The following is a 27807-nucleotide window of genomic DNA, read 5'->3' as shown; positions in this document are numbered from 1 at the left end:
AAAAAAAAACCCTAAGTTGCCTTTCTGTGGTGGAGGCTGCCATCTGCAGGGGTTGAGGCCACAGCCGAGAGCGGGGGGCTTGGGGGGACTCAAGGGACGGGATGTGGGAGACTTTCTCCTTCTAAGCATATTTTGGGTGGCTTGATTCCTCTGCTTCCACCGTTCATCTCACCTCCGTGGGAAGCACTGGGAAGCTCAGCGCCTGGGGCAAACACGGAGCTCAGAGCCTGGGATGGTGGGGGCATCTTCCGTGTCCACGAGACCTGGTGTGCGGGGTTGTCTGCTGGGGTCTGTGGCTCTATTGAAAATTGTGTCCCTTATTCTTGTCAGCCACCTCCGTCCCTCCCCTAACAAGAAATAATAATATTAAAAAAAGCAACAATACCAAAACCCAACTACCCACTGACAAATCCCACCACCACACTGGATCTGGGGGTCCTGTCCCCAGAGAAAGACGAATGCGCCCCCTTTATTATTGTCCTTTGCAATCTGCTGCCCCTTGAACTAGAACTGGCTGGGGAGAAAAGGAGTGCAAGGCCATGAAGTCCTGGGAAAGGCAAATCAAGTTTGGTGAAACTGCGGAAAAGAGAGAATGGGAGTCAGGACTATGGGGTTTAGTTCCCGCTCTATACCGGAAAAGGAGATAATCCCTTAAAGAGTATAATCTCCTCCTTCAGGGGCTGACTAGACTCTGAGAACAAAAGGTGGAGGTATGAAGGGAAGGGGGAGGGCAGGCTAGACCTGATGGTGGGAAAGGGAGACAGATAAGAGGCTGAGGGCTAGATCTGGAAAAGCAACACAACAGAGGCAGGAAAAGTGTGGGACACAGAAAACCCGACCATCAGCGAAATCTAAGATCCAAGAACTGCATTGGTCAGCGAAGAGAGGAAGGAGGTTGGTGGGGGTGGCGGAGAAGGGAGGGAAAGAAAGCAAGGGAAGGAATAAAGGAGGCTGGACAGAAATTATGTCAGGTAGGAAGTTCCAGAAATCCTAGAGATAAAAGAACTGTCACATATTTGTGGCAGGAGAATGGAAGAAAAGCCCAGTGCTCGGTATTGTAATGGGAGCAAAAGTCCTTTTTCCCTCAGTATCCATGGGAGGAGCCATGATCAATAAAATGAAAGGTTTCCCTGGGGCCTGTGCAGCTAACAGATCTGTGGGAAGTATATGGTGGCTATTAGGTACCTATTCCACGGTCACTGTTTGGGGGCTGAGCACATCAGGGCTCCCCTACACAAGTGGGGGTTGGGAAGTACAGGCCTCTCTCCAACCAACCTCTGGAATTCAGTCAGAACCACAGAAACCTCAGGATCCCACTCTTTAGCAGAACATGCAACACCCAAGTCTGCTGTTCCCGTGTCAGCCTTCCCAGTGGGAGTATCCTCTAGGGCCATGTATCTGAAGTTTACAAAAACGGATACCAGTTGCTTGCCAAAAAGTGGATCTCAGCTGGAAAGCCTTTTCCATCAAAACATTTATTAATGCGTAACTGCATGAGGCCTGAACTGTGTATGGGCTGTTAAAGGCTTGAGTGTGTGGCTAAAGCCAGGAAAACTGTTGCCCCGTTTTTCACGTCTGCAGAGGAGGAAAGTTGGGCCAGTCCTATGGCCTGCAAAAGAGGGGGTCAATACCCCTGAGCAAGATTCTGCTGAACCGTAATGGAGCTGGGGTGAGGGCACTGTGCCAGCACTTCCAGGCAGTGATCTTACAGCCTGTTCTTCCTGGTGTCCATCCTCTTTTGCCCTGAAGACAGATAGGGAACATAAAGGCTTTCTTCTGGCTGGGATGACACATCTAGGTGATAGAAAAGAAAGCCAGAGCCAGGCTGGGGGAGACAGGAGTTGCTTTTTATTGACTTGGTCGGGGGTTCTGCAGTAGAGCCCCTTTGGGTTTAAGAGCATTCTGCTGCTTCCTTTCTTCTTCCTGCAACTTCTCTTGCTGCCTGAGCTGCCATGCCTGTAATCCAGCATCCATTTCCTGTGACAGCAGTACAACTCGTCTCTGAAACAGACAGGAAAACAGTGTGGATAACATCTGGGGCTTGAGCTCTGCACCATATATCCTTTCATTCACAGATCAAAGTCAGAGGTTTCAGCTGGAAAATGACACCACTGACTGGGGAAGGGGTGGAACCAGGTCCTGGGCTGGGAAGCAGGAGGAAGGCAGCAAAATGGGTGTCTACTATTGGTTCCTGCCCTAGGAGTGCCCCACTCTATCCTCCCTTCTCCCGGTACCGTTAAAACCTTTGGCAGATAAAACCTCGGAGTGACGGGTACGTGTTAGCTTAGGTGCCAACTAAAGACAAATTACAATTTAAATTTTCCCCCTGATTACACACAGTTTGCTCTGTGTGGGCTCTGGCCACTCACTGCAAACTTTTCCCTTTGGGCTTTTCTCCGAAGCTGGCCTTTCATTGGAGGAGCAGGGCGGCCATCTGCAGATAGAAGTGAGAGAAAAGGCAAGTGTTAGAGATGGCCTGCAGGACCCTGGGAAAGCGGCTGTGATAGGAAAGAGGGAAGAACAAATCTTGAGCTCCTCTTTTCCATTTCACACCCACTGTACCTTAATTCCCCTAGAACACTTCCCTCAATGGTGAGGTATGCCAGAACCACCAAGAATAAGCTCCTAGGCATGTTCCTACTCTATTTTACTTACCCCTCCCTCATTAGCCTAGAATTCAAGGTCCTTTGCAATGCTGAATCTCCTGTTTTATCTTCAGAAACCCTCCACTCAAGCAATCTGATTACTGTTCTAATTACCAGTGAGTCCTTGCTGAGTTCCGTCTCACTCTATAATGAAACACCCTCTTTTCCTTTCCTTCCAGCCAATTCTCATTCTTAGGCCCACCTGAAGCTCTACTTGTCCCAGAAATCCTTCTCTTACCTCTTCAACTCTGTCAGCTCTCTCTTCTGAAAGAAATGCATCTCCATCATTTAATATTCATCTCTCTGTCTGGGGACATTTATTGTGATACTGATTGTTTTTAGCCTTATTTAGCCACCTCAAATCCTTCTGGAAAGAGGCAGAGCATTGAAATATTATTACTTAATTTTTAAAATGTCCATGCTTTGTTTTTCCAGCTAGACTTTAAGTTCCTTGGGATTAGGGACTGTATCCCTTACTTTCACTGTAGTATAGTGTAGGCCCATAATAAAAATCTTATAAATGTCTGCTGACTTGCTGAAAAAATGCAGTATCTGATCTCAAGTAGTTTATAACAGAGATTAAAAGGATACTTACTTTCTACAAAGAAAGAAACAGTGAAAACTCTGTCCAAAAGTTTGAAGGCAAGACAAATAAGAGATAATATTCATCAGGAAAGGGAACCAATACTGTGTATATCAGGTGCTTTACACTGGTTGTTTCATTTTATCCTTCCAAGAACCATCGGAGATAGGTATTCTTCTTTTACAGATGTGGAAACTGAGAGATACCATTAAGTAACTTGCTAACCACAAAGTTAGCAAGTAGAGAAGCCTGGATTAAGAATCAATTCCATGGGCTTCCCTGGTGGCACAGTGGTTAAGAATCCGCCTGCCAATGCAGGGGACGTGGGTTCAATCCCTGGTCCGGGAAGATCCCACATGCCACGGAGCGACTAAGCCCGTGCGCCACAGCTACTGAGCCTGCGCTCTAGAGCCCGTGAGCCACAACTACTGAAGCCCAGGCGCCTAGAGCCCGTGCTCCCAACAGGAGAAGCCACCACAACGAGAAGCCCGTGCACCGCAACGAAGAGTAGCCCCTGCTCGCGGCAACTAAAGAAAGACCCAACGCAGCCAAAAATAAATAAGTAAAAATAAAATAAAGTAAAAAAAAATTCAATTCCAGACTCTTCCCAATAGTCCATACTACTTCAAGGAGCTCCTAGGCTTCCTACAGTAAATAACAAGTAGGAAAAGAATCTTCACCATCCTCCTCAGCCACCAAGTATCTGATTAAGAAGGTTCATACTCCTATAGAAACCAGTACTCAGGTTTCTGTGCTGTTGAAGGGGGCCTGGCCTCTGCCCAGTTCTAGTCCTGGCTTTGCTATTATCTAGCTGTGTGCTCCTGAGCGATTTACTTCTGTAGGCCTCAATTTTACCACCTGTGAACTGGAGTCCCAATGCAGTGGGGAGTGGCTTCAACTTTTCTAAGGTCCTTCCTTTCTAGGGCGTTTTGTTTTGTCTTGTTTTAAGGTAAAGGAAGAAACTTTTCTGCAGAGAGCCCCGTCATCCTCTGTCTTCACTCTTCTAAGCCTCTCTCTGAGACGCTCATTTAGGCAGCCTTTCAAAGAGCTCTACCTGCACTTGGTAACAAATTCTCAACAATGTACTCACCACACAGAAGGGCGGTTCTTCGTAACTTTAAAAACACCACGTCCCTCTTAGACACATGAAGTCTTGTCCCTCCCGCGGGATGCCCCACATCAGAGTTAGCTTCTGCTTATCCCCACAAGCCAAGAAGATCCTGTCTAGCTTTACTTTCCATAGGCGTAGTTTAATTTATAAAATAAACAATAGGATTTCTTCCCCCCAACTCCAAATATAAAGTTCAATACTTTGTCCACTCAGACACAACCCGCACCTTGACACGCCCCCCCACCCCCCTCCGTCCAGGGGCGTTCCCTCTGGGTGAAAATCTCCGAAGTAGAGTTAACTGTCAGATCAGCGCTCACCCGCATAAGACCAGTCTGGGAGCTCCGTAAGGGGCCCGTAGTCGGAGGGGTTGGCAGCAAGGCCCTGCCTGGGTGGAGAAAAACAGTTCCGTGAGGACTCAGCCCAGCTTCTGGCCCCTCAGTTCCCCCCAGACCGGCACTCACTGGAGTCGCCACTGACTGCCCGCCCGAGCCGCGGCGCCGCAGTGCAGCCTCCGGACACCTGCTGGGAAAACAGGGCAGAGTTGGGAGAGAGGCCGTGCAGCCAGCCCAGGCGTCCCGGGCCCGCCTCCACGAACCCCCGAGCCCCCATACCCTACACCCGCTTACTAGAGAGCACTAAACGTAAAGCAGCCATGCTGAGGCGCAGGAGCCGGAAGTGGGCGTGGCCTCGTGGCCACGCGCGACGCTGCGCGGGAAGCCGGAAGTCGCCATCTTGAATCTGGTTTTCAATCAAGGGCCACGCCATCTTGGTTCATCGTACGGAAAAGAGGGACAAAACTGCTTCCAGAGATTTTTGGGCGAGAACGGTCGTTCAGCGTATGCATTCTCAGTGGTGGTTACAACCGTGCGGAAGTCGCGTGCGCCCAGACTTAACCGTTCTGAACTGTTTCCCCCCACCTCCACCCCCTCCATTGCCCCGCAGCGGTCTCTAGTCCTTTGAAATTTATTCTTTTATATCAGTTGAGTAACATCCACGTGACCGCATTCTGTCTTCTGGCATCACTGTAACGTATTTCCCCCAGCCTAAAAGTCAAATTTAGAGTGAATCAGAAAATTTGGGTTTCAGTTCTCATTTATCAAACGAAATTGAAGAACTTGTATGTGATAAGCACTGTATTCGGTGTGGAGAGCAGAGCAGACGTCCCTATTCAGATAGAGCTCCTAGTCTAGAGAGAGATGATGATAATCAAATAATCATACATATTACTGTAATATTACAGCTGAGATGAGTGCTGGGAAGGGAAGTAGGTGCTGCTTGTGAGCATAGGATGGGAACTTGATCTGGAGTAGGCTGTCTAATAAGGCTTTCTTGAGGAAGAGGTATTGGAGCTAAGATCTGATTCCATTTTTATAAGACCTACCACCACAGATTGTGTAATATAATCCTCGCAAAAACTTTGTGAGGTAGGTAGTAGTAAGTGGCAAACCCAGATCCGTGGCTCCTTCCCTCTTTTTTTTATCACTCACAGACATACTTTTATTGTGCTTTGCAGGTACTGCATTTTTTACAAATTGAAGGTTTGTAGCAACCTTGCACAGAGCAAGTCTATCAATGCCAGATTTTCAAACAGCATTTGTTCTCTTTGTGCCTTTCTGTCACATTTTGGTAATGCTTGAAATATTTCAAGCTTTGGCATTATTATTTGTTATGGTGATCTGTGATCAGTGATCTTCGATGTTACTATTGTAATTGTTTTGGCATTTTTTTAGCAATAAGATATTTTTCGAATAAGGTATGTACTTTTTTTTTTAGACATAATACTATTGCACACTTAATAGACTTTAATATAGTGTAAACATAATTTTACATGTACTGGGAAACTAAAAAATTCCTGTGACTCACTTTATTGTGATATTTGCTTTATTGTGATGGTTAGCTCCGAGGTATGCCTGTACTTGCCTTGGGGAAGTCATTTATCCCTAATTTCTTCATTGAAGAAAAAGCTTAAAATACATCACATTTATGAAAACATTTTAAGAACAATAAGGTAAGTGAAAGTGCTTTATAAATGGTGAAGCGCCTACAAAAGTGGCCATTACTCTTGTGCTAGGCTAGACACTTAAACATATGCTGACTGGGGGAAACTGAGGGAGTGGTGTAATGGCCTATCTGGAAGTTTATTGTTTCCTTCTGCAAGACTGGGAAGTTTTTCCACAGGAGGTGGCTCTGAACTGTGCTTTGAAAGAGGGGAAGGGTGGGTCCTGGTTTAAGAAGTAAAAGCAGCTGTTACGATAACAATAAGAATGGTATAGGGGAGGGCTGAACTAGAAGGGATGGGAATAAAAGAACCTTGGCTATGAGCCAACGGATGGACCCAAAAAACTAAGCAAGGGAAGTAAGACAATAGATTACCATTACCATTTTACATTTGTACACTTAATTTTCAGTTATCAAAACACTTCTGTATAAATGATACAAAACACTTCTTTATAAATTTTCATAATAAACCCGTAAAGTAGATAAGACAGACCAGGAAGCAATCACTGTAGAGATAGCTTGTAATTTTCAAAGATCAGGAAATTGAACCAAAATGTGGCTGTGGATTTATTGTTTCACAGTTGCAATAATGACTGAGTAACACCTTTCCCAGGCTAGGCTCCATGTGCCTTTGGCTGGTTCTGAGATAGACGGCTGAGGCAGACAGCACTGCAATCCCATTACATAATTTACAGTTGGAGAATCATGTAATAGGAGCCAAGGGCTGGAAAAATAACGTCGGTGTCAACATTCAAGATTTGTAGGAAAGATGACAGGCTGGCACTACCATCAACACTATATAAAGGAGCTGAACCAGCAACACTCCTCTATCTTTTAGTAGCTCACACACTATGGGTGCAAAATCATAAAAAAGGCCACATGCATTAAGGGGAAGAAATAATGTGGACAATATGAACTCCACATGCAGAACTGAACACATGCACTAATTTAATAGTCGTGGGAGTCAAGGAGCCAGAGCTGGAGGACTTTGGGGCAGATGGGAATCTTGATCTGGAAAACTGGGAGGGGAAAGGTCTTTGGAAGGAAGATGAGTTCAGCCTTTGATGTGGTTAGAGTGATGTGGCAGGGGGGACAATCCATGGGTTGGAAATATGGGTTAGGATTTTGAGAGGGAGAGAGAAAGAGAACTGTAGTGCTGACAGCTAACATCATCAGCATTCTCAGGGACCTCATGGAACACTGTTGCAGGGGAGTGGGTCTGGCACTAGGACAGCACTCCTCAATGACTTCATCAGACTCTAAGCCACAGGAAAGCGGTTTCATCATCCCCTAACTGAATGTCTTTCAACCTCTGGACGTCATCTGGCAAAGGCTAGAGTTAACAACGGTGGGAAGCATCCGGAATCTGAGCTTCATGTCTTTCCTCTGTTACTTAAACTCCTTTGCCTCTCCAGGGCATCACAGCCTGCATTTGGCTTTAACACATTGTTGTCCATTCATGTTTTCGTCCAACATGTTTATTCAAATATCCTTCTGTCAGGTCTGTATACAGTAATTTTTGTACAAGTGCACTGGGAAAGTTGGTGCTTTTTGAACTGTTGTGATGAATAATGATGATGTTGGAGAAAGAACATTAAGTGAAGGTGACTCTGGGTAGCTAATTCCACCTCATTTCGCAACCTCTTCCCCTTTTTGCATACCGTGACTAAATTGAAGGTTGAAGAAGAGCGAACTATTTGGGAAGTGTCTTACTTCATGTTCCTTCATTGGCTTCCTCCTTAGGACGGCTCAAAAAAGATCAAAATCACTGTCACCCCAAATCACTGTCACTCCATGAAAGAACTGTGGGAACTGACAGCTATAAACCACCCACTCACACAATACATTGCTTTGCATATTATTTCCTTATTACTTACATAATTTATTGTAACATATTCCTTTTCTTTTCCCATGGCTGTCAAATCCCTGCTCAATCAGTACAGGCTAAATTCTGTGTTAAATGACCCAGCTTCAGGATGAGTAAATTATGACCTCGGGCTACACTCTTTTTTTCTTGCCTGGTAGCTGGGAAGTCTCTTAAGCTGTGTGCCTTTCCACCAGACTGGTCTTGAACGGGGGTGGTTCTCTATGAATCTCTGCAGAGTGGCTTTAAAAGGTGCCAAAGCTGGACTGTCCATAAAGTATACTAAAGGAAATTGTATTATTTACAAGTCATCTTTTAGGTTTAATACGTGGTGAAACATTTTCACATCCCTTTCCCCAGCAACTTCCTCTTTTATTGGTCCACTCTGCCACTAAGACTCTTCAGATGAAAGGTGCGGTGGGGACTCCAGCCTCCCGGACACCCTCAGCCCGGACATCTTTGGTTAAGTGCTGCCTCCTGGCGGCGGCCCTACGGCCCGACACCTTCCCGGCCCGGTGGAGACCACTTTCTTTAATTTGGGATCTCGAAGCTGATGCAACAGCTTCCCCGAGGGGGCGGAGAGTTGAGTCGCCCTTCCGGGAGACCCCTCCCCTGGCTCCAAGCGGGCGCCGCTCCCTCCCCTCCCCCACGGGGCTTTGCGATCTACAGTCCCTCCCGAGTTTCAGCCGAGAGCGTCTCGGGGCTGGAGGCGGGGTTGCCTGGGTTCGGGGCCCTTGCCCAGACCCCCGTCGGGCCCGCCAGCTCGAGCTGGATTGGGAGGGAGGGAAGAGGAAGCTGAGCGTTCCTGGGGCGGAGGACGCGTCTAAGGGTATCCGCGGTCATTTTCATTTCCCAGGGGCAGCGCAGCTGTGCCTGAGCCAGGACAGGGCAGGGGAGCGGCTTGCGGGGCCTCCCGGTTCTCGGACCTTTGCGATCTTCGCCTACACCCACCACAAGCCCTCTCTTCTAGCGCTTCCTGGAGCCCGGGGGGCGGGGGCGGGGGCGGGGGCGGGGACTGCTTGGCCAGGTGGAGGGAACGAAGGGGTCCGGGTGAGGCGGGGTCGTGGTGCCCCAGGGCAGAGCCCGCCTCGGCCGCCGCAGCCAGACCTGGACTTCGGAGGCGACCGAGCCTCCCAGAGGGGCTTTGGGAGCGGGCGGTGGCTGGGTCGGGGTGCGAAGGAGAGATCTTCGGGCCGCAGACACGGAACCGGGGGCCGAGAGAAAGGGAAGTAACGGGAAACGGCGGGGACGACGTCAGGGGGCCGGGCCGGGAGAGCTAGGCTGGGAGGGGGGCAGGGCGGGAGAAACGGGCAAAGGTGAGCGCTGCGCGCGGACGGGGCGGGGGCGGAAGGGGGATGGGGCGGGGCGAGGAGCGCAGTGGGGGCGGGTCTGGGAAGAGTTCTCGCTGAAGGGCGTGCGGTTCCGCCTTCCTCAAATCCGCATGCATTTGCGTGAACCTGAGCGCTCGCCTCTCTCTGCCTTCGCCCCCTCTGCCCTTTCACCCCTACTTAGCGCACCTGGCGCTCGCCGCACCCAGAGCGGCCACCTGAGCCTGGGTGTGGGGCAGAGCAGCCGGGAGCTTCCAAGCCGGGGAAGGCGCGTTAGATGAGGGGCTTTTTGTCTTTGTTTTCCCATTGAGGAAGCAGAAAGTCCCTTTCAAATCATTCTAGACCGCCAAGTAAAACTGTGAAAACTATACTCTTTTCCTTCCCTTCAACCCATTACTATCAAAAAGAATAAATACCCTCCCCCCTCAATACTCGTTGATTAGGAGCCAGAGCAGCTGCAGCATAGGTGGGCCTGAAGGGCAAGTTCAGGACATTCCCGGAGCCCAATTGGGAAATCAGTCTAGGAGGAAGGGCATTTTCATTCATTTATGCTTCCAGCAAACATTTGTTTGTCTGCACGGGCCCTACGCTGGGGATACCAGTGAGTAAAGCTCTGGTGGTGCTGCATGCTAGTGGGGGAGGTGACAGCAAACAAACTCCAGGTGATAGTGGGTGCCTTTGAAGAAAAGTCCGGCCCGTGAGGGGGATGGAGATTGGCAGAGGGAAGAAGTTACTCCTTCCGAGACTCCTCAGGGAAGGTCTCTGATAGAGTGGTGTTAAGTACAGACCTGAATGGAGTGAGTGAGGGAATGAACAATAACATGGGGGAGAATGTTCCAGGCAGAAGGAACAGCCATTGCAGAAGCCCTGAGGTGGCAGGGAGCATGCTTGTGCGGCAACAGCAAGGAGGCCAGTGCGGCTGGAGTGGAGAGAGAGGGAGCAGGGGCCAGTGCCAACAGGGGCAGCTTTAGGGCTGTCTTCCTAGGAACTTCCCTCATTTACAACTTGGATTTGAGCCCAGAGTGGGATTAAGGGGCAGGCCAGCTGGGCAAGCAGCCTGGGTCTAAAAGGGCGCTAAGTTATCCTTAGGGTAATTCAGACGTTTGGAGCCAATGAACTCGGACTTCTGTCTCTTGGTGAACTGTAAGTTGGCTCCCCTCCACTGACAGAATCCTTGACGACTGCTCACCTAGACCACCTATCTCTAGAATAATTCTGCAACACGCAGGTACAGGTACAAGTTGCAGGGTTAGACCAGCCAGCTGATAGTTGCCTAAAGGCAGCGGTCACAGCTGGAATTCTGAAAATGTGCTACACGATGTGAAGTGCCACTCCCTGAGATTTATGCCATTGTCTACATTCAGAATGGTTTGATATGCCTACCAAGAAACTGTCTGCTTCAGAAAACTGCATGTAATGAATTCATGCATTAAGCTCTAATTTTGAAGAGAAAGAATGAGGCTTCCAGTTTTTATTCCGAGAAAATCGGTATTCCCCCACTTCTGCTACATAAACATTCAACAGATATTTAAATAATGCTGGTTTGAGGGGGTGCCAACTCATTGGCTTGCCCAGGGTGCCAGGACTTGCTCTGGTCCACTTGGCCGGCTCTTACCTGGCAACGCACACATCACGTGAACCACCTGGGGACCTGAGATGTGAGTGGGCTTGCTTAGTGTTTGGATGTGTGCGTGGCTATAACCCCACAACTGGCCTTCCTTGGCATGCATTGGCTTACATAGGGGCTGAAATGGCACTGAGGCTCTTGAGATGGGACCACAGAGTTCCAACGCCCTAACCATGGATCCTGTGCCCTCCACAGGGCCAAGGATAGTATGTGAGTGGGAGATGAGTAGGGAATAGAATGAGCAGGGAAGGGGAGTTGTAAAGGGCATCAGGAGAGCACCGTAGGTCCTAGGTCGCTGGAAGAACTCAAGAGCTCGGTAAATGCAGGACAACCAGGAAGTTCAGGGGCTGAGGGGAGGAGGAGCTGAGTGGAGAAGGTGCCTGGAGGCGGGCAGGCCTTGAGGTCCTCTGGGTCTGAACAGGCTGTCCCAGCTGCAACCCGTTCCCTGGCCCCTCCCTGCTGCCGGCCAGAGTCACACATGTGTTTTCCTGTTTTCCATATCGGTCCCCGGAGTCACACTCTGCCTTTTCTGCTCCTCAGAGCCAACAGCTGCTGGAGCTCGAGCCTTACCCCGGGTTCCCTTTCCCAGCACCTGCCCCTCCTCCCGAGCACTGGTAGCCCCTCCTCCTCGCACCTGCCCAAAGATCTCAGGACAGGTAAGAGATGGGAGAGGAGGGACAATGGGCGAGAGGGGAAGTGCCAGAGGAGGATGGAGTGAGTCCTGAGAATTGGCTGAACCGGAGATCCAAGAGCCTCTTATTTTCCCAGCCCCAGCCCTCCCGATGCAAAGCCCTCTGCCCAGAGACTTCAGTGCTACATTCGTGGAGGCCCTGGCCACAGAAGTAAACACTTTCTTTCTTTCTGCACTTTTTTTTTTTTTAAAGGGACTGTCATAGCTACAGTGGAATATAGAAAAACAAATGGAGAATGGGGGAGGGAGTAACTGAGCTCCCAGCTCGGAGAGATGGGGGAATCCATCTGTAGCAGAGTGTGTCTGTTTTCTGTTCCTGTTATTCGGGGAGGCAGCACAGCTCAGTGGGAGCTAGGAAGGCAGGACGTGGGTGTCTGGGGGAGAAAGTGTCTTTTCACCTTAGCTCCCTGAGCTTGACCGAGGAACCAAGAAGCTGAACTGTACGCTGGTCCCTGGAGGAAGCGTGTTTTGGTTTTGCCATATTCACAGGTGGGGTCAGGGTGCGGGGCTCCCCTGCCTGCTGGGGCCCTGCTCCCTGTGTTCCCTGAACCCCTGTATCTGAAACTTCTCCTGTAGGATGAATGTGCTGTCCGTAATCTCCTCTAGGTCCTCAGAGAGGTACGCACCTCAGACAGGAAGGAGACGGGGTGCTGCGTATCTGGAACGCTGTTATCTCCTAGGATTCCAGGCTCTGCAAGTTTCTCTTGTAAAGCCTGGGGTGGGAGAGCACTTCAGGACAGGTCCTGCTGGTTCCAGGCTGCCTGAATGGTGGAGGCATGACCCTGAGAGCTGGGGTCTCAGGAAGGAATGCGAGCTGCCAAGGATGGTGCCTTCCTGCCCACGGAGCTGGTGCTGGGCAGTGGTTGAGAAAAGAGGGGGCATCTTTTCTCTGAAGTCAGCCTCCTCCGTCGCGTTTGAGTGGGTCTACTGAAGAGTAGGCTAGGAAAAGGATTCCATTCATATAGATAAGCACTTCCTGGTGAGACCACTAGGGTGTGCTGTTTGCTGGAGTGTGGGTTTCACCCCAGTGGGTTTTTGTCTCAAGATTCCACGATGAGGATTTCACCTTTCAGATACCACCAGCCAGAAAATAAACCCTGCACATGTCTCTCCCCACTTAACCTTACAGTTTCCCCTTCGTTTGTCCCCCCTTCACTCCTTTTCCCTATGCCCCATTAGGACACATGCCCACCCTTGGTGCCAGGGAATTTGATCTTAAAAGGCCTGGCGTGATGATGTGTTTCTGTGTGTTTTTGTTTGCTTTAGAAGTGGGCACCCTAGCAATAGCAGCACTGCCAAGAGGACTTGTAATCGTTTCTCATTCCTGCAAAGGGATGAGAAAGGGGAGGAGCAACCAGGAAGGAGATGGGTGGGCTTTGTTGGAGCCTTTAGCCTAGACTTTATTTTATTTTATTTTAAATTTACTTATTTATTTATTTATTTATTTATTTATTATTTATTTTATTTATTATTTATTTTTGGCTGCGTTGGGTCTTCACTGCTGTGCGCGGGCTTTCTCTAGTTGCGGTGAGCGGGGGCTACTCTTCGTTGCGGTGCGTGGGCTTCAGTAGTTGTGGCTCGCAGGCTCCAGAGCGCAGGCAGAGTAGTTGTGGCACACGGGCTTAGTTGCTCCGCGGCATGTGGGATCTTCCTGGACCAGTGCTCGAACCTGTGTCCCCTGCATTGGCAGGCGGATTCTTAACCACTGCGCCACCAGGGAAGTCCCCTAGCCTAGACTTTAGAGTGAAGGACAGCAGAGACTTTCTTTTAATCTAATCACATCCTCCCCAGGTAGTTCATTAGAGAGCCATCTAAAGGGCTTTCTTGCCTAAGAGGAGGGCTAGAGACTGTGCAGGTCAGAGGGGGTGGGGAGGTTGGAGAGAGAGTACAGAGCTTGGGCTTTGTTGGCTTACCTACCCGCCTCCCTTGCTATGGCATCCTGGCAGGTGACTTACTTAGTGTCTGCCTTAAGGGGCTGCTGGGGGGATTAAATGAGATAAGACATATAGGTGTTTAGCAATACGTCTGGCTTGGTTAAGTGCTCAATAAATGACAGTTACTATTATTATAGGAACGTTTAAGGGGGAGCTGGGAGAAAAGGACAGTCTTCTGGATGGATTTCAGAAGTTTTTGTGAGAGTGGCTTGGGAGACATGATCTCTGGGAAGGCTAACACCAGGGTCCCCCTCCTGGGTGAAAAAAAAAAAGTTTAAGGGACTAGAAGGGGAGGTTGTAGGGTAAAGATAAGCACCCCCCTTACCCCAGGGCTTTTTAGATCTTTGTTCTCTGGTAGTTGAATAACCAAAGGGGGTTTGAAAGGGCACGAGAAGGAACAGAAAGACAGTTGGATTTCAGAATGAGTAGGGTGTATTTTTGTTGGTAAAGGAGACCCAGAATACTGGAGTTAAGAAGACTCTAAAAACAGAATATATGCTTTCCCCACATTGCTCAACTTCCTCTGTCTGTTCTGGGCCTGTCCAGTATAGCTCAGTGAAATCTTATTTCCCCATAGTTTTAGGAAATTGGAGGAAACTTGTATTTGGGGAAGGTGTTTATAGGAATTTATGCTTAGCCCATAGATCCTGGTATGTTTTCTTAAGGATGAAAGGGCCTGTGAGTTGGGCATGGATGCAGCCAGAGGTTTCAGTCTCATTTCTTGACCTTGTTTCCTCGGAAGCAGCTTGAGAATCAGCCTTGGGGTCATGGCGCCAAGTTTCGGGCGGCCACCTCTCACTCTGTGTGGGGAAGTGTGCAGAGTTCTCTTAGGACACCCGATCACGAGTTGGACTGTACTTACACTTCCTCTAATCACATATGAACAAGCCTCTGTGGCACAATGTGCAACCTTCCTGCCTTTCTTGTTCAGGGTGAGAGAGAAGTGGGGCTAAGCTGGGGCCTGGAGAGAGAGAGAGGGCTGTGCATTCTTTCTCAGCCGCAGCCCTGTCCTCAGCTAATTTGCTTGGGGACAGCTTCCCCAGGGCTGCAGAAACTGTACCCACCCAGCTGACCGGCAATCCTTTCTTCTGGGTCCCCAGTCCTGGAGCAGAGCTGACAAAGGAGATTCCTGAGAGAGGGTGCTCTTATCACAGAAAGTGCTGAGCCAAGAGCTCCTAGCCTTCCCCTTGCAGACGTGAAGGACCAGTGAACCTTGGACCCAGACAGTTGCTTAACACCCCTCTCCCCCTCCCTCTGTCCCTCTGCCCTTCTTGACTTCTTGATATGACTTAAATCCATAAGCATTTGCCTGGCCTTTCCTTTTACTGCTGGCTGAAAGGTAGGAGTGGTCAGATCACAGCTCCCAGAGGCTGTGTCTCTGAATGTCCGCTGCATCGGGGACCTGCTTCCACCCAGGGCCAGGGAGTGAGTGTGCTTCCCACCCTCTCCCTCAGCCCCGCTCATCTTGCCCACTCTCCCTTTGCTGCTCTGCAGTGTCCAATCGCTTCCTTTCCTGAGTGCCTCTAGCCCTAGGATCCGTCCACTTGCTTGGCCAGCCTGGCCTGTCCTCTCAGCACCTCCTGCTCCATGATGCCCAGAATTTGCTACCCCGCTTCAGCTGTTTCCTTGCCTCTGCTTTGGTGCTGTCTCTCCAGCAGCAACTCCTGGGTGGGGAGTGGTCATCAGCTGCCTCCAGTCATCTCTAGGTTGGGCTGCACATTTGGATCACTGATCTCTCATCCATACTTTTTTTTGGGTGATGCAACTATGCAGGGATTTGATGGCCGGAGACCTACAACACTAGGGGCTGGGAATGGTATCTGGGAAAGGAAAAGCACGGAAAAGAGAAGGCCTGTCTTCCTTCTGGGTGGGGCTGGGCTGCTTGGGCTTTAGCTGGGGCTGAAGAGTTCAGCTGAGGGTTGTTAAGGTATACTCCCTGAACAGGGGGATGGTTGTGAGTTTCCAGCAAGAGCTCTCCGAAGCCTTTAGGTTTGCCAGAGCCAGGGTCCTTGGGGGAAAAGGGCAGTGTTGTGAGGAGAACCCACAGACTAGCTGCTTGCAAGGTTGGTTCCCAAGGTTGCATCTCATCACAGGTGACAGGTGAGACTGAAATTGGAGGGAAGACAGACTTTTTTTGGGTAAGGCTGAAAAGCACAGGCTCAAATCATTATGGTTACACGTGGGAACAGCCAAATTGTTCGTCTTCCTGGCTCCAGTGAGCTCAGATAGAACTGGGATTTAGTTTTCTATCTTGTAAATCAGGTGGGCAGTGCCAGCCTAATGATGAGAAACATGCTTTCTCTCTGGGGAATGAATGCCATCCTTTAAAGACTCGAGTTGGCAAGCCAGATGGAGAAGAGGTTCATGGGAGGTGGGAGGTGAGAGAGAGGTCTCTGAAATGCTGGGTGGGTGGGTGGCTTGCCCACTCTGGCCCCGGTGGGGGAGAGTTCTCTGTAATTGCCGACCTGCTCTATGTCTTCACCTTTCTTCCTTAGAGGGCAATGCCAGGAAGCTGGTGAAGGCTTTCTTCTCCTCCTCCACCATGGTCAACGGCGTTAAGTATGAAGTGGCCTCCCAGCATGAGAGGGACGCCTCTCCTTTGGCCGATGAAGCCAGCCCCAGGTCGGAGCAGGTAAAACTGAAGAAGGAGATCTCGCTGCTGAGCGGCGTGTGCCTGATTGTGGGGAACATGATTGGCTCAGGCATCTTTGTCTCCCCCAAAGGCGTGCTCATATACAGCGCCTCCTTTGGCCTCTCCCTGGTCATCTGGGCTGTCGGGGGCCTCTTCTCCGTCTTTGGGGCCCTTTGTTATGCGGAATTGGGCACCACCATTAAGAAATCTGGGGCCAGCTACGCCTACATCCTCGAGGCCTTCGGGGGATTCCTTGCCTTCATCCGACTCTGGACCTCCCTCCTCCTCATCGAGCCCACCAGCCAGGCCATCATTGCCATCACCTTTGCCAACTACATGGTGCAGCCCATCTTCCCGAACTGCTTAGCCCCCTATGCTGCTGGCCGCCTGCTGGCTGCTGCCTGCATCTGTAAGTGGGGCTGGGCAGGAGGGGTGGGGTGGAGCGTGGGGCAGAGGCCGGCACGTGAGTCTGCATAGTCAGTAAGAAGGAGATGGAAAGGAATGCCTCTGCAAGACACTTTTTTGTTGTTAAATTAATGTACGCTAAGTGTGAAAATTCAAACAGCATCAGTGTCCAAAAAAAAAAAAAATCCTTTCTTCCAACTTCCCTTGGTAAACATCATTAGCAGTCTCCACCTTTGCTGACTTTTTTCTTCTTCTTTCAAGGGATGTAGTTTTGTTCTGTTTTACAAAAATGGGATCATAGTACACATATAATTCTACAGTTTGGTTTTTTTCCCAGAATTTATCAGTGATGTTCTTTTCGATTTACAGATCTACTTTAAAACAGTGCTTCATGTTATTCCATGTTAATTTTAAGGATGTATTGTATGTTTAACTAATTAGGCCTCTGTTAATGGTCATTTCAGTTGGTTCCAGTTTTTCAGTCTTACAGATAACACTCCAGTGAATATCCTATTGCGTTTGCATGAGTTTTTCTGTGGGCTAGATTCTTTTTTAAAAAAATTTATTTCATTGAAGTTTAGTTGATTTACAATGTTGTGTTAATTTCTGTTGTACAACAAAGTGATTCAGTTATACTTATATATACATTCTTTTTCATATTCTTTTCCATTATGATTTATCACAGGATATTGAATATAGTTCCCTGTGCTATACAGTAGGACCTTGCTGTTTAGCCATTGTAAATGTAATAGTTTGCGTCTGCTAATCCCAAACTCCCAGTCCATCCCTCCCCTCCCCACTCCCCCTTGGCAACCACAAGTCTGTTCTCTATGTCTGTGAGTCTGTTTCTGTTTCATAGATAAGTCATTTGTGTCATATTTTATTTATTTATTTATTTATTTTCAATTTTTAAAAATTTTTGGCTGCATTGGGTCTTAGTTGCAGCACGTGGGATCTTCGTTGAGGCACGTGGGATCTTTTGTCGCGGTGTGTGGGCTCTTCGTTGCAGCGTGTGGGCTTCTCTCTAGTTGTGGCGTGCAGGCTCCAGGGCACGTGAGCTCTGTAGTTGTGGTGCGCGGGGTCCAGAGTGTGTGGGCTCTGTAGCTTGCGGCACATGGGCTCCGGTTGAGGTGCGCGAGCTCAGTAGTTGTGGTGCACGGGCTTAGTTGCCCCGCGGCATGTGGGATCTTAGTTCCCTGACCAGGGATCGAACCCACGTCCCCTGCATTGTAAGGCGGGTTCTTTACCACTGGACCACCAGGGAAGTCCCTGTGTCATATTTTAGATTCCACATATAAGTGATATCATATCGTATTTGTCTTTCTCTGTCTGACTTCACTTAGTATGATAATCTCTTGGTCCACATGTTGCTGCAAAACACATGATTTTGTTCTTTTTTATGGCTGAGTAATATTCCACCGTATATATGTACCACATCTTCTTTATCCATTCATCTGTCAATGGACATTTAGGTTGTTTTCATGTCTTGGCTCTTGTAAATAGTGCTGCTATGAACACAGGGGTTCATGTATCTCTTTGAATTATAGCTTTGTCCAGATATCTGCCCAGGAGTGGGATTGCTGGATGATATGGCAACTCTGTTTTTAGTTTTTTTGAGGGACCTCCATACTGTTTTCCATAGTAGCTGCACCAATTTACCTTCTTTCCATCTCATAAATAAAATATTATTTAAATTTGTACATTCAGCAAAGCCTCTTTGGAGGTGCTGAGAGGCTGATCCTCTGCAGCCCTTTCCCTCAGCTGCCTCTGTTCTAGAAAAGTGCCCTCCCAGCGTGAGAGACCCTGGGACCTTGGAGACCCCGCCCGCCCCCGGCTGTGGAGAAGCTGAGTGGTCCTGTCAGTTTCAGGGGCAGCTGTGGGGGACAGGCATTTTGCACCAGGTACAATTGCTTGCTGGATCAACCCTCTCAATCAGCCTCATGTGCTCCTTCCTTTCAGTTTCTCCACTGCCTCATTTTACTCTCAGCTTCCTCTCCAGCCTCCCTCTTTTGACTGTTGTGCAGAGAGCTGGCTGTCCTCTGTAGGCTCCTCCCGTGTTTCTTGTGCCTGTGTGTGGGCTCGGACTCATGTCTGTGTGTGGGGCTGTTTGTCATGCTGGCAACGGTCAGGGAGGTACAAAGGCGCTGCCCTGGGTTGCAGGAAGGGGGTTTTCCCTTGAGGTCTTAAATGCGATCTGTAGTTTCTCTGGCATCATTTACAGATGAGCTGGTGGGCTGACTTTCTGATGAAACTAATTTTAGGATCTGTTGGTCTCGGAGTCCCCTCAAACGTGGGCATATACTTACGTATCTTGTGTAGAGTAAGGATTATTCCACTTAAGTAAAATTTCCAAGAGGTCTGCATCCCTTTAAGCACCAGAATTCTATTTTAGCCATCTTGGTTGAAATCTCTTTAAAACCAGTGATATGTCTGCTTGCCCTCATAACTTGACTTTTTTTTTTTTTTTTTTTTGGTGACTCAGGGTCACCACTGCACACGTCAAAGCTTGTATGACTGAGGCCCCTGGTCTGGGGATGAATGTTTGCTTCCTCAGTGGCCTCAGACAGCTGGCCTGACTTCAGTGCCTCAGGTTTTATTCTTTCATGATTTTGATGTGTGTTGTCTCTGACAGCTATTGTTCCTTGATTCTGGCATTGGGCCTGCCTTCATCAGTCTTTTTAATTTGCTGCTTCTAATTTGGGAATAGAGACGTACTCAAACTCTTGGGCACCCAAGTACACATACACACACATGTGCACCCTCCTAAGAATGCGTGCAAAGTAGCCACAGTTACGATTAGTCTGGAGAGCTCCCCAGTTAATAAAAGACAGAGTTTTGTGCTGGATTTATGGCATATATTTGAGACAAGCCTGATAGAATGAAAAGCATTCCAGACTTGTGTTTGAGGCTGGGCTCAATAACTGTGTGTAGTGACTGTTACTTCCAGATTCCTGTGAGCATGACATGAGATTCAGTGAAAACCATAAAGCATGACTCAAGTGTAATGTATTGATGATTATGATTAAAATTGCTCTCTCTCGGGTTGCTTATAGGACTTTGTTCTATCTCTAATAATCTTCAGAGGGACATAGAGATCTGGAAGAAGGTTCAGAAGGGCAACCGAGATTGTAAGTAAGAGTTCAGGGGCATATGATTCATGAGTTTCTTCCTTCAGCTCTTGTTTAATGAGCAACCAGTACAAGTCAGATGCTAAGATATTCTGTCCAGATAGGATCTAGGCAGTAATAGCTCATTTATCTAACCATAACCCTTCAGGAGAAAACCAAGAAGTAGGGAGAGGAAGAGGCTTACAAGCAGCCAGGAAAGAGGCACCCTAGGAGCAAGGGAGACGACTTTCCTCTTGTGGGGAGGAGCGCTTAGGACGACAGTACAGGGACTCTGATGTCTGAACTGAATTTTGAATAGAAACACAGCCATCTCCTCAGACACTTCTCACAGAGGGAACTGCGTGTGAAGGTGCAGGGTACAAAAAGGCGCAGAACCGGTCCAAGAATTCCAGGTAGTTGGTATGGCTGGAATGTGGGTAGGAGAGGAATGAGAAGGGAGAGACTGGAAATGTAGCCCCAGGGCCAGCTCCGCAGGGGTTTATATGGTGCCAAAACAGGTTAGACTTTATCTTGAGAGCAGGCAGAAGTTGTTGACTTTAAGTGGAGACATGAAATCACATTTGCTTTGAAGAAGAACTCTGGCTTTGTGGAGAGTGTATTTGGAAAAAAGTGAGAGACAGAAGGTAGGGGTACCCGGTTAGGGAGCTGCAACCTGAAGGGTAGTGGTGGCCTGCACTGTGGGCGGTGCCTTTGGAAGGGAGATGAAGGGATGGATAAAGAAATAGTCATAAGGTGGGATTTCTAGGACTTCTGGGTGTGGAGGGCATGGGAGCTCTCAGAGATAATGCTAAGGATTCAGGCTTGGGCAGATGGGAGGTGATGGGGTTGCCTTCTGAAATAGGGAAGGTGGGCTGAGTGATGAGGTAGAGGGGCCACCTGGGGCTTCTGCTGGGATGCTTATGTGCCCTTCCAAGAGCTGTGCCTTCCTAGGGTCATCATGACCCAGAGTCGGTCATTTTCCCACCAACTGAGTCACACTTACCTAAAAAAGAGGTACATGTTGATGTCAGTCTATTAATGTACATGGTGAGCATACATGTATGATTTCTTTTTTAAAATTATTTTTAATTATTTTTATTTTTTGGCCGTGCCATGATGCATGTGGGATCTTAGTTCCCCAACCAGGGATCAATCCCGTGCCCGCTGCGTTGGAAGCGCGGAGTCTTAACCACTGGACCGCCGGAGAAGTCCCACATGTATGATTTCTAATGGGCAGAAGGCATGTGTTCGCTCTCAAGACACCCCCTTCCTAGTACCATAGTCACTGGGGAACCCATCTAGTAATCAGGGAATTCCTTGCAGGGCATGGAACCAGAACAAAGGAAGAAAGTTTTGACTATTTGAGGAAAATTTACTGAATGTGGTGGGTTCTCTAAAGTATGAGGCTGAAAGGTAGAGCCCTTCTTGCAGGGAACTCATGGTTAGTGGAGAAGAAGGGCAAAAATAGTCAGTGAAACATTGTATATCGTGAGTGCTGGGAGGGGCTTGAGTGCGGCTAATTCAGGAGGTGAGGTCCGCAGTCAATACCCAACACCGAAGGATGGAGAGGAGTCAGTGGGGGGGGGGGTGTGAAGAACCCACTCACCACAGCCTACAGAGCCGACGCCATCTGACGCTCTGACACATCTCATCCCTCTCACCCTCACTCTCTCCCCTGCAGCTCCGGGCCTCTCCTTCATGCTTTTCTTCCAATTTGCCTGGCACACTCCTGCTTCAGGGGCTTTGTACGTATTGTTCTTTCTGCCGGGAAGGCTTTTTCCCCAGATGCCTTCAGAGCTTATTCCTTTACTCCATTCAAGTCTTTGCACAAATATTGCCTTACCGGAGAAGGCATCCCATCTAAAATGGTCACTCGCAGTCTCCCAGCCGGTTTTGTTTTTCTCTATAGACTTCTTACCACCTGACATTAATTCTTTACTTGTTTATTATCTATCTTTGCCTCTAGAGTATCAACATCATGAAAGTAAGGACTTTGTTTTGCTCACTGCTGAGCCTCTGGCACCTAGAACAGTGCCTGGTGTCCGCTAGGTACTCAGTAAATATCTGTTGAATGAAGAAGGCGTAAGGAATTCTAGGCACAGGGAAAGGCAATGTAAAGGCACAAAGGTGAGAAAAAGTGTGGGGTGCGGGCTGTGCATGGGGGATTATGGGATGTGAGGGGACAAGGGGAGGCAAGGGGTTAGCGCACGGGGCCAAACCTTCCTAGAGGGTTTAGATTTTCTCCTGAAGCCTATAAGGAGCCATTGCAGGATTGGAAGGAGGGAGCAGGGCAGCTGGGGTGGGACCTAAGAGCAAGTCTGGAGGCAGAGACACGGGTTAGATAGCTTTCTTACCGATCTAGGTAAGAAATGACAAAAGCCTGAACTGCTGTTTTCCCAGCACTGGTCATTGTCGTTATGGAGCTCTCGTGTGTGTGTGTGTGTGTGTGTGTGTGTGTGTGTGTGTGTGTGTGTACAGGATGGGCAACCCAGTCCAAGATTACAATGGATCATGAAGAGTGTTGTGACTGGTGCGGCACAGGGAACCCAGGAGGAAACCTGAATAGCCTAGGGGTTTGGAAGCTCTCCATAAGGAAGTTGACACCTGAATGAAGAAGAATTAACTGAGTAGAGAGGGAAGAGGAGCATCTCAGGCAGCAAGAACGTATGTATGAAAACTTGAAGACAAGAAAGGACATCTTTGAGACACCGAAAGGAGCTTAGGTATTGCGTTTAAGGTAGGAAATGTTGAGAGTTGGCCTGCAGAGGTAGATGGAGGTCATAGGATAGGTTGTTCAGGGCTTTATATAAACTGTTCTAGTTATTATTGCTGTGTAACAAATCACACAAAACTAAGTGTTTTCAAACAGTCATTTTATTCTTTCGTGGTTTCTATGGCTTAGGAATTTGGGAAGGGCTAAGTGGGGCAGTTCTGGCTCAGGGGCTTATGTGGTTGTAGTCAGATGGTGGCAGGAGCTGAAACAGGCGAAAGCTGAAGCAGATGCAGGCTAGATGGGCATCTTTTTCTCAAGTCGCATCAGGGCTTTTCCATGTGGTCTCTCCATATGGACTACATTGAGCTTTCTCACATAATGGCAGCCTCAGCACAATCAGACTGTTTTACTTGGTGGCTGAAGGCTTCAAGAATGAGTATCCGAGCAAGCAAAGTGGAAACTGCATTGCCTCTTATGACCTAGCCTCTGAAGTCACATGGTATCACTCCTGCAGTACTATATAGGTAGAAACATTCACAGAAGACCATCCAGTTTTAAGAGAAGAGGCATAGACCCTACCTCTTGATGGGCAGAGTGTTAAAGTCACATTATATGAAAAGCATGTGGGATGGGAGATATTGTTGAGATATCTTTGGAAAATATAACCTACAGCACATGCTACATTAAGGAGTTTGGTGGGCTTCTTCTAAGGCAATGAAAAACCTCTTTGGGCTTTCAAAGTAGAGGAGTGATATTTGTGATTTAGATTTTAAATAATTTGTGATTTTTAGGAAGATTATTCTGACTTTGCAGGACCAAAAGCAGTGGGACCAGTTAGGAAGCTGTTGCCATGATCCTGGTGAGAGATGCTGGTGGCTTGGACCAGAGTCATGTTTTGGGGATGAAGAGCCTGGTTAAGACTTGGACACCAGTTAGATATGGGTAGAGATTGTCAATGATGATAAGATACTGAGCTTTGGCATCTGGCTTGGGCAACTGGGTGAATGGTGATGCCGTTTACTTATAGGGGGAACACTGGAGGAGCAGTAGTAGGTTTGCAAGAAATTGATGGGATCAGTTTGTGCCTGGTGATGTTGAGTAGGTGGTTAGATATTCCTATGTATGTGGAATCATGACAGTTGGGCTGGTGATATACTTTTGGGAATCATCAGTGTATAGTAGTTGAAATCACAGTAGCAGATGAGATGATCCTGGGACAGGATATAGAAAGGGAAGAGAAAAGGGCTTTGGATAGCATTCTTGGAATTCTTAGAATTATAAGAATCCTTAGAGTACCAACGTTGAGGGAGAGGTATTCTGCAAAAAAGATGGAGAAGCAGCATCCAGAGAAATAGGGAAGCGTGGAGAGGGTGAGTGGAAGAGAGCAGTTTGAGGAGCCCGTGGCCAACAGTGTCCAGTCTGCTAAGAGGTCAAGCTAGATAGGACTGAGTGGAGTTGTTTGGATTTATCAACATGAAGATCACTGGTGACTTTGGAGAGGGAAACTTCAGGGAAGTGAGGGCGGAGTCATTTCAGAGAGATCGTTTCTTTATCCAGCATGATTTATTGAGTATCAACTCTGCCTAGTTCTGGGTTAGGCCCTGGGGATACAAGGATAACTGTTACCCAATCTCTACCCTCACATAGCTCACAGTTGATGGGAGAGACAGATATGTAAAGTGTTCCGAGGAAAGGCAGTGCACCCAAGGGAGGTGGGTTTACACTCAAAAGTAGCCTTTCTCGGAAGAACTGTTAAATAAAATATGGAATGGAACATCGTTGGAATTGACAAGAAGGAGGTCAAGGGGAACTTTGGCAGGCTTTTCACTGGAGTAGTGGAGCAGATGTCAGACTGCATTGTGGAGAAAGGGCAGAGAAGGGAATATAGATGTGCTTTCTAGAAGATGGACTCTGGAGGCAAGGAAGGCAGTTGTTAGTGGAAGGGACCGAAGCTGAGGGGGGAGTTTATGGGAAAGACTTAAGCCCACCTTAGGTTGGTTTGGCGGTGTGTTTCTGGAAAACTTGGATGAAATATTCATACCCTACAATGAAGTCTTCCCCATGGTTGGAATGCTTGGGATCCTGGAGTCAGCGTTTCTGTCCCTTGAACAGTCCAGGGCGCATCCTCATCCCTTTGAGAGGCAGCGGTGCATGGTGGTGAGGAGCATGGCATCAGGCAGGTTAAATTCATTAGTCTCAGTTTCCTCATCTGTAGAATAGGACTCTACCTCACAGAGGCGTGATCTATATTTCTACCATACTTTCACCCTTTCCTATTCATCAGTGACAATTTCGGGAGAGCAAATACGGTTTCTACTTCTGTCCGGGTGGCTTACGTTTCCTTTACGGGTGTAGTCCTCCTTTAGAACTGCTGATGAACTAACTACAGCCCTAGATAGGCTAGTATTGCTAATAGACCTTGAAATCATTTACGGATTATTGCTTAGGTAAGTTTTTTGTATGCATGGGTGACTTCACTCATTGCATGGTCAGGGTAATCACATGCTGCCCTCTCTACTAGGAATTCCACCTCCCTTCCCCCTACCCCAGCATTAGCCTCTGTACACTCAGTGCAGGTAACAGTGGTCCTGGTGCCCACCTGCACCCACTTCACTGCCCCAGACTGGATGGGTTGCCTCTCAGTGACTTTCATAACACCTGATTCTTATAATCATCCAAGTTTACTTTTCTGGGAAGGCTGGGGACTGGGTCTTAATCAAAGAGTCTGCACAGGGTCTGGAACACAGTGGGTTCAAGCTCAATACATGCTTATTGGATGGATGGATGCATGGAAGAATGAATGGATGAATGGATGAATTCTGAGTTCTGAAGGAATCTTGCTGTCCCGTTCAGGGCTCTATAAATGGTTACTTTTCCCAACCAGAGGGGTGTGCATTCAGCCCCTCCTGAAGCTGATTACTCTGGCTTCTTAGAGCTCTTTGAGGATTGCTCCAGTTCTCTGCAGCCAGGAAGCCCTGTTACCCCAGGGGGAGATAGTCCCACTCCCCGGCCCACATCCTTGCATGCAAATGGGGGGCAAATAGTGTAGCGGAATGTGTACAAGCTTTTGAGCTGGCCACTGGCTGAGTGGCCTCAGTTTTCTCAATTGTAAGATGAAGATAATAAACCTACTCTGTCAGATTAAATTAGGTGATGTATGTAAGAATGTCAGCGACCCTGTGACCCAGTTTTTTTGGTCTAGATTTCTGCCTTTTGTTAATGGGATGTTTTATCTCCTATGTATTCGGTCTGCCTGCTGTACCAGTCGGCCAGCAGCACACATGCGGGGCCCCCTGTGAACAGACTACTCTTTAGAGATCAGGCGGTCTCGGCATCCCTGACGCTTGACCCTCGTGATTTGCGTGTAGTAGGTGCTTTTCAGTGAATGTCGGCTGGAGGAGTGAACAGAAGGTACAGCTCCAGATTCAGCTTGGCCGAGAAAGGCATTGCATCTCTTGGCTCTCAGGGTGTTGGGGGCTGAGGGCCACTGTGGGGCCCGGGCAGAGGGGAGGGTGGCTGCTTGAGCCGCTCGTGGACGCTCTAGGACTTCAGATCTCTGAGAGCTTTGGCCACTGTCCTCGGGCAGCTTTTCCTGGTACCAGAAGACTTCGTGTCCTTGTGGCTAACGAGGTGGAACAGCCAGATGCTGGGCCCCCAACTGCCTTTTGCCCTTTGAACTTTCTACTTGGAAGCTAGTTGCTTCTTCCAGAGGGATTATCCATTTTAAGCTGGGGGTGAGGAAGCTTACATTTCTTTTTTTTTTAAAATAAATTTATTTTATTTATTGTTTATTTTTGGCTGTGTTGGGTCTTCGTTGCTGTGTGCGGGCTTTCTCTAGTTGCGGTGCGCGGGCTTCTCAGTGCGGTAGCTTCTCCTGTTGCAGAACTCGGGCTCTAGGCTCACAGGCTTCAGTAGTTGTGGTGTATGGGCTTCAGTAGTTGCGGCACGCGGGCTCAGTAGTTGTGGCTCGCGGGCTCTAGAGTGCAGACTTGGTAGTTGTGGTGCACGGGCTTAGTTGCTCCGTGGCATGTGGGATCTTCCCGGACCAGGGCTCGAACCCGTGTCCCCTGCATTGGCAGGAAGATTCTCAACCACTGCGCCACCAGGGAAGCCCAGGAAGCTTACATTTCACGTTCCACATTCACAGCGGCAAGGGGACTAGAGTCAGAGCGCTGAGGTCTTTCTGGTATGGGGTAAATGTGAACTTCGGAACAAACTCTTCAACAGCAGGGAGGGAGGTGGAGCTCTGTGCTGGCCTGATCCCGAAAGCTTTTCAGGGGTTCACCCTTGGTCTCTTCCTTTTTCTGTTCTCTTTCTCTCTGCCTCAGAAGAGGCTAAGGGGACAGCCTAGAGGAAGCTGGGGAAGGAGCTAGGGACAGTGGGTCCCAACCTCGGCTGACCATTGGAGTCACCTAGCGGGTTTAAAAAAAACACTTGGGACTTCCCTGGTGGCGCAGTGGATAAGACGCTGTGCTCCCAATGCAGGGGTTAGGGTTCAATCCCTGACCAGGAAACTAGATCCCACATGCATGCTGCAACTAAGGAGCCCACCTGCTGCAACTAAGACCCAGCACAACCAAATAAATAAATAAATAAATATTAAAAAAAAAATACTTCTGGCCCCTTCCTCTCCCTCTCTTTTCCCCCAGCCAAAGAACTCTGAACCACTGGGCAGAAGAATGGAAATTAGCTTGGAGAACAAGACTTGAGGAAGCAGAAAGTTCCTGCCGAGGAGAACTGATGGGGGCCTTGGGAAGAGAGGTTCTCAGTTGTCACCATGCTTTAGAATAACCCAGGGAACTTTAAAAACATGCCGATGCCTGGGCTCTACCCCAGAGCTTGACTTCATTGTCCTGGGTGGGGCCCGAGCACTGAACTTTGTTGAAGCTCGTTGAGTGATGCTCGTGTGGAACCAGGAATGCTGAGTTAAGTGAGGGTCTGGGCTTGCTCTGATCAAGGTGGTTCTCTAAGTGATGATTTTGTTTTGTGATGACCTAAGGTAGCCCAGAGCAGGCAGGTCATCAGGCTCCCCTGGCGAGCCCCGTCTCAGACCTCCTGAACCAGAACTTCAGGGGTGGAGCCCCAGAGCTGTAGGTTCACACTCCTCAGGGGATCCTCAGGCCATCCTGATGCTCAGTCGGCCTTGGGGACCCATTCCTGAGAACCTGA

At 48.7% G+C, this 27807-nt stretch overlaps 2 protein-coding genes across 10 annotated transcripts in view; one reads left to right on the top strand and one right to left on the bottom strand.

Annotated features, from left to right (window-relative positions):
- Positions 1-1826: 1826 nt before the first annotated feature.
- On the bottom strand, positions 1827-5069 carry MRPL52 (mitochondrial ribosomal protein L52). Of its 4 annotated transcripts, none has more exons than XM_007180534.2 (5): positions 4966-5069; positions 4801-4861; positions 4657-4724; positions 2370-2434; positions 1827-2001 (listed from the first exon to the last, which is right to left on the bottom strand). In XM_007180534.2, exons 1-5 carry the CDS (start codon positions 4991-4993, stop codon positions 1849-1851), a joined length of 375 nt encoding a protein of 124 aa, XP_007180596.2. In that variant the 5' UTR covers positions 4994-5069; the 3' UTR covers positions 1827-1848. The 4 variants fall into 4 exon arrangements, with proteins under 4 accessions (XP_007180596.2, XP_007180597.2, XP_028021876.2 ...); XM_007180535.2 differs by having other exon boundaries at positions 4801-4858; positions 4966-5008; XM_028166075.2 differs by having other exon boundaries at positions 1892-2001; positions 2363-2434; positions 4801-4858; positions 4966-5008.
- A 3846-nt stretch (positions 5070-8915) lies between these two features.
- The window catches only part of SLC7A7 (solute carrier family 7 member 7), a 36224-nt gene continuing 17332 nt past the window's right edge, over positions 8916-27807 (top strand). Inside the window, exons 1-3 of one of the 6 annotated variants that reach the window (XM_057543602.1) lie at positions 8917-9030; positions 11697-11812; positions 16277-16822. In XM_057543602.1, the coding sequence (XP_057399585.1) occupies positions 16324-16822 (499 nt within the window). In that variant the 5' untranslated portion in view covers positions 8917-9030; positions 11697-11812; positions 16277-16323. Of the gene's footprint in view, positions 9031-9630; positions 11813-11924; positions 11999-14493; positions 15207-15481; positions 15882-16276; positions 16823-27807 lie in introns of those variants that run through there. The other 5 variants (XM_057543603.1, XM_057543605.1, XM_057543600.1 and 2 more) reach the window with 5 other exon arrangements.

The sequence above is a fragment of the Balaenoptera acutorostrata genome, chromosome 3 (genome assembly GCF_949987535.1).
Source record: "Balaenoptera acutorostrata chromosome 3, mBalAcu1.1, whole genome shotgun sequence".
NCBI classification, from domain to species: Eukaryota; Metazoa; Chordata; class Mammalia; order Artiodactyla; family Balaenopteridae; genus Balaenoptera; species Balaenoptera acutorostrata.
The sequence above is the reverse complement of the archived record's forward strand: the minus strand, read 5'-3'. Positions and strand labels throughout refer to the sequence as shown.